This window comes from Bison bison, unplaced genomic scaffold (assembly GCF_000754665.1).
Source record: "Bison bison bison isolate TAMUID 2011002044 unplaced genomic scaffold, Bison_UMD1.0 scf7180017864349, whole genome shotgun sequence".
Lineage (NCBI taxonomy): Eukaryota > Metazoa > Chordata > Mammalia > Artiodactyla > Bovidae > Bison > Bison bison.
In genome coordinates this window covers 8,512,893-8,519,445 of record NW_011494921.1, presented here as the reverse complement: position 1 = coordinate 8,519,445, position 6,553 = coordinate 8,512,893, and the positions used below count along the sequence as shown (strand labels likewise).

General features: G+C 34.4%; 1 protein-coding gene across 2 annotated transcripts in view; it reads left to right on the top strand.

Annotated features, from left to right (window-relative positions):
* LOC104999263 (chromosome unknown open reading frame, human C18orf54) overlaps nucleotides 1-3,870 on the top strand; it is a 24,175-nt gene extending 20,305 nt beyond the window's left edge. For both annotated transcript variants that reach the window (XM_010854804.1, XM_010854803.1), the window contains exon 9: nucleotides 1,934-3,870. In XM_010854804.1, coding sequence (XP_010853106.1) covers nucleotides 1,934-2,006 — 73 coding nt within the window. In that variant the 3' untranslated portion in view covers nucleotides 2,007-3,870. The remainder of the gene's footprint in view (nucleotides 1-1,933) is intronic.
* Nucleotides 3,871-6,553: the final 2,683 nt, after the last annotated feature.

Here is a 6,553-nt window from a genome sequence, read left to right as displayed (position 1 = left end):
GACATAGTTTTTTAAAGGCATAAAATATACGACATGGGATTAGAAAGGAAACCAGTTATACTGAATTAATTATGAAAATATTTAAATACATTTCTGATTAGTAATAATATATGCTTCTCTATTGCATTTAAAATAAGACAATACATTTAAAATACAGGTAAGTTAAAATTCATTTTGTAAAAACGTATTATTGTGAAGGTCTTTTGCAAAACTTGAATAAAAGCATTAAACAGTTGTGTGGTCTTTTACTTAACCTTTCACGTGTTGATCAGCAAACGGTTAAAGAGAATATTGGAAGACATTGATGTCTGGGTCACCACTGAGACTTCACTGTTTGGTGGATGAACAACTAGACTTAAAATTTTCTAATAGTTACCTAGTTATGTTATATGAACTTTTGGACTGAGACAGAAAGAATGAGAGTACCTGTGTTATAGCAGTGGATTTAATAACTTGTAAGTTTGTAACTATTATATAACTTGTAATTTTGGAATAGTCATGAGTATAGAACATACTTGCAATGACTATGTGATATGAAAATATCTCTGACTTCTGTAGCATATGAGATCACTTTAGTCTGTTGCTTACATTCATAATGGAAGGAAATGCTAATTTAGAGATAGCATTTAGTGAAAATAAAGATAATTCCCCCCCATCCCATTGTATAGATCCTTAAAATCTAAAGAATCTGTGGTCCTCCAATTTTGTAAACAATGAGATTGGATTCTAGCCGCTTGTCTTTCTGTCTCTTGAATCACAGCCTGAAAAGAAAAAGGAAGATAAGCCCCAAGTATTATATTTACAGATTATATTCTTCCTCATAAATGTGTGTCTAGGAAGAAGAAAATTCTTTAAGTAGAGAGAGATTACTATAGGATGTAGAAATAATAAAGTCTAGTTTTACCTGTAATTGCTTAGTAACCCTGGGTGAATTATTGTCATTTAGTTAATGAAGATGACAATCTCAAAAATTAACAGAAGCTGTTGAATGGGTGCCAGAATTCAGATTATTACATTTGAGTGTCTGAGAAGTAGAGCATGGGGAAATAGATGTGATATAATATAGTAATTAACACTACTAGTTTTCTCCATCTTACTCTTGGTAAAGTGGAGGATGTATTTTATTTATTATACATCATTACAACTTTTCACTAATTTCTCACCTTAAAGATTACTGCACATCATAATTGTTACATTATTTCTGTTTTTCTTAGTCTCTTGTTTATCAGAGACATATTTTTGTATGGTTGATTAACTTATATTTTCTGAGTGATCCTCAAGGATCTAAAGGGTAGGGGAGAGGGAAAACTGGAAGAATACTTTCAGAGGAAGACTGGAAAGGGTCCCTGTCTTCTTGGTTTGTCTGAGGAATGATTGGGAAGACTAGGTTGCTGGTATACTAACATTATTCAATGTAATTGTCATTTGTTTTCCCCATGCTCAATAAAAATGAGTTTTCCTCAATTGTAACTGATTCTTTAGTGCTATTTTTAAAATTTTAGCTGCCTTGAATGTATATGTTAAAAATGAATTATGTCCTTTATTCTTAAATGATATACGTAGTATATCAAAAGGCATCATCTCACTCTGAAAATCACATGGAAAAGATGTTTTAAGTGTGATACAAATAGTACCTGTTATTGTTTTTTATTAGGCTACTTGGTACACTTAAAAAGAATATCTTTAGATGTCAAACATAAGTTTTTATGTGTTTATAGAATTTTAGGTGAATTATTTTAGCCTTGAGTTACTCAGATTGCAAGGTTTTGTAAAGAAAAATTTTCATAGTTTTGATGCTAAACATATTCCGTAAGTTTATCTCTCATACTGATTTTGAAGTTAATAAACAATGTAATGACCCTTTGTTACTGTCTGCATTACCTATTCAGTCCTTGATGTTGGTTGATAATGTGTTTTATACTTTTTAATGAAGGGCTTTGCACCATTTATCTCGCCTGAGAGACCTGGTTGATGATACCAGTGGGAAACAGTCACCGAAAATATGAAGAGGAAAATAAAAGTTTAACCAATAAATAGTCACCACAGAACAAAATGTATTTTTTTCACATCGCTTAAACTGACAGTTAACTATAAGCCATACGTTATTCTGTGATTGGTTCAAGTATTACATATTTTTTAAAAATCAGACTTGAAAACATCCGTATATTTTTTTGTGGCCTCTCCTCATTTTGTGCCAAAACACCAGAGGTGAATTGGGAGGACCCATAGTCCTAGTCTGACTTTGGTCTTCAGGCTATCATATGTCGAATAGTCAAAGATGGATGATTTCTGTTCTTGAAGCTTACATGGACTTACACCTTCTTCAGCATCCTCATGATTTTATCTGATTCTGGATCATTTAGAAGCTTTTCTTGGTTTCTATCCAAAATCTCTTAAGTTAAATAGACTTATAAAGGTAGCATCCAATGTAAGGAGCTTAAGGAATATCAAAATTGTTGATGTATCTTATCTATATGGAAGTATGTTACTTTCAAGTTTCATAAAGCAAACATTTAAGAATATGTTGTATTTGCAAATAACATTAATTGATGCAGTGCTAAAAGGAATATTGTTTTATATTGTGAATTCCAGAAAAACCTCATTTAATTAATGCTTTTATTTTATGTGAGAATATTTGACAGTATTTCACAGTTTTTAAAACATTTTGCGGGGAAGAATTTAACATTTTGATATTTCTTAGATTTAAATTTTGAGGTTAGCTCAAACTAGTTAAAAACTATATTTGACCGATTGCTTTATGAAATTTGGTAACTGAAATGACTATGGAAAATCAGTAACTATATTAAAGCTATTTTGTAAATGCTGAACTTTATTTAAAGCAGTCTGTAGAAGATTTGTCACTAGCTAGAACTAAACAGAGTTCTCTAATTTTGGAACTTCTATCAAGTGAACTTCTGATAAGCAGGAAGCATGTTTACTAACAAAATGAAGAAATAAGTCATAATACGTGGCAAAGTATATTTAAAAAGCCTGATGAAATTAAAGAGTATGTTTGTATGTATACAAATTAACACTACTCAAATTTTGGAGCATTTTTTGCTAGTACCTTTACTGTCAAATAAGAATTTCTAAGCACATTGGGTGAAAGAATTCCTGCCCCCCGCCCCCACCACCTCAATTTAAAACACCACATAAGACCTTTGTTGCAGAAATTACATGTCAAAGACTGTAGAGTGAATCTTGTCTTTTTTCCCTTGCCTAGTGAATCAGAGTCACTACTGTTCTTTTTGCCCAGTTTGAGAGTCACTTGCTAGTAAGTTTGTTTACTCTGGATGTGTTTTTGCCACCTACATTCAATTTTCTGATTATGGTCTTCTGCTTCACAGCAAATAGTTTGCATACAATGAAACAAGACATTACTTTGATGATTGCAATGTGGTTGGCTGTTAAGTGTGGATGGGTTGATTTTAAGTTGGATGAATTGAGCTTTTTAAGTGGATGAATGAATGGATCTGAGCTGAGCATGTTTCAGGGAAATCCAGGATTTGACGAATTCTAAAGGCACAGCACATACCGGATAATTATGTATTACATGTTGATCAGACATGATATATTTAGTGTACATAGAAGGAATCTGCAAAGGGACTGTGCTTAATGACTCTAACACTGATTTGGTTAGTGCTTCATTTGCAAAAACATAGCTCCAATACTAAATAACATAAACTTGTTCTAGAATTTTAACTAATATTTTAAGAAACTTGATGATACTTATCCCAAAGTGTTTTTTGTATTAAATATGGAAGTTTTTAGCAAAAAAGAGAAAACTTTACATGATTAATTGTAACCTTTAAAAAATATATCAGTGATTCAATAAGAAAAATGTAAATGATAAGTGTTCAATAAATTATTTAAGGAATTTAATTAATTAAATATTTTAGCATTTATTATTTTGAGATTTCCAAAGGAAAAAAGACAACAGTATTGAGACAACTGAGTTGGGAATTTAAGGCAATTAGATTTTTAAAATAGCATTGTGAACATAAGGCTTTATCAACCTTTTTCTCTTTTAGGCGTATTGAAAAATACTGAGTAGAAAAAGTGATAAAACTTTAATGACATTTCAGGTTTTTAGTTGAGTATGAAAAAATTGAACAAACCTAAGTACAAAAATTATCTGAGATCCAGGGATAAAACTGTGATGAATATGTGAAGACTTGAACTTAACTACATTTTCCTTATTATCAGTAGGAACTCTTCAGTTTTTTCTGGGATAATTTAGTTCAGATTCATAGAGATTTCTGACCACATTGAGGAACTCTGTGTTGGGTTCATTTGTGTTATGTGTTTCTCTCTCTAGTTTTGTTATTTCTTGTTGAAGTTTATAAATGTGGGTTTTGGGGGGTATTTTGTATATTTAATATTTGGGATAATGTTAAATCATATGTAATTATACCAAAATATTGCCCGAAGTTAAGTCATGGCAAGATTTTCTTCCCCCGATGTTTTGAATATGTGGAATCACTCATAGTTTTGATTTTATGTTTCCTCTTTTTCTGTCCCACTTTTCACAGTGTTTAAAAATCTCTTTGGTAGAAGTGCTCTTGGAAGTAAACTTGCCAAGGGGGGGTGGGCTGAACTGGGGGATTGGGATTGACCTGTGTAATACATTGTGCTGTGCTGTGCTCTGCTCAGTCGCTCAGTCATGTCTGACTCTTTGTGGCTCCATGGACTGTAGCCTGCCAGGCTTCTCTGTCCATGGGGATTCTCCTGACAAGAATATTGGATGGATTGTCATGCCCTCCTCCAGGGGATCTTCCCAACCCAGGGATCAAACCCAGGTCTTGTGTACTGCAGGTGGATTCAGTACCTTCAGAGCTACCAGGGAAACCCAGGAATAGTGGAGTGGGTAGTCTGTCTCGTCTTCAAGGGATCTTCTGACCCAGGAATGGAATGAGAGTCTTCTGCATTGCAGGCAGATTCCTTACCAGCTGAGCTACCAGGGAAACCCATATAATACACTACGATGTATAAAATAGGTAATTAATGAGAACCTACTGTACAGCACAGGGAAACAAACTACTCAGTGCTCTGTGGTGACCTAATGGGAAGGAAATCCAAGAAGAGGGGATACGTACAGTTGATTCACTTTGCTGTTCTGCAGAATCTTATACAACATTGTAAAGCAACTTTTCCAATACTAAAATGGCTAAAAGGCAAGTAGCATGAAAGGGAGCAAAACTGATCTATGGCTAAGATCTTTTTTGAACAACTAGTTTTTTATCTTCCCAGTTTATTCTACATTGTCCTTCCTGTAGACCAGACCTGACCAATTCAGTGTCGCAGCCTCTTTACTGAGACTAGTCCACTTGCCTCCTAATACCTGTTTCAACCTTATCCATTCTTCCCCTCATTTTTGGTTCAAAGATATCCTGACTAGTCTTTGCAAAACACTGTTACACATACCACTACTGTAATCTTACTGATTTATTTCAGCAAGTTTGCTGTAGCTAAATTGCTTTACTCAGATTCTGCCAAATTTCATATGTATGTTTTCATTTTCACCTTTGTACATATTGTTTCCATACTTGAAATAACTGTGCCATTTCTTTAAAGCTCTGACAGAGCTTATCCTTTATTGCCCAAACACTTTAACCTTCCAAACTCTGGTAGATTGGCTCTCCTTTTTCTTTCCCCATCATGTGTTTAACTGTTAGATTTCTTATTTTAAGTATTGGATGTACCTCTTGTAGCAAGATTTGTATCCCTAGGGGAGAAAATGTCTTAAAAAATATTAGAAGATTGATTTTGTTTTGTCTCCTTGATAGTGTCCCTTACATAGTGATGTAATAACCAGAGACATGTTAATCGATTAGTTTAAGGCAGGTTTCCTGTATAAGATTGTAAATTCATGATGGAAACCACATCCTTTATGTGATGTCCTACAAATCCTTTTTAAAATGAGGTAAATTAAACCTATTTTGGAAGACTTTTCTTTTTTGATATTGCAGTTTATCAAGCAAGATTAACATTTATGTATTTTGGATGACTTGGCTGTAAGCTTTCTAACGTCTTGAGCCTTCAACACTTTTATGGTTTTGGGGTTTTTCTATATTCTGCATTTCATCACGTACATGACCTATGTTACAAATCCGTTCCCCAGACTAAGTCTAGGGAAACTTTCAGTGGCTGGTTTTCACTGTGTTGCTTCTGTGAGCCTGGCTAGACGGGAACCTGTTAGTCTGGGTCCAGTCTAGAAACAAACCACACAGTGGTTTTAAACAGGAGCAACTCAATATACAAAAGTTTTAAACTGGTCAGACCCACCGGAGTTCAGTGTTTGCAGCAGCTGATGAAGCGATGTTTCCCTGGACCAGGCTGCCTGCCTGCCTCCCAGGTTCCGCAGAGTGGGGGGAAAAGTTCTAAATTATGACAAAATAAGTCTTATCTGGTACCCCAGAGCTAAGAGAGAGGACTCAAGTAGGGACAAGCTTGCAAGTACTCAAGGACAAGGGATCTCAGATGGGAGTCTGATCTTGTTGAAGGGGCAGACCACTGAATGGCAGAGTTTACAGGCTTGCCAGACCGGAGTCTG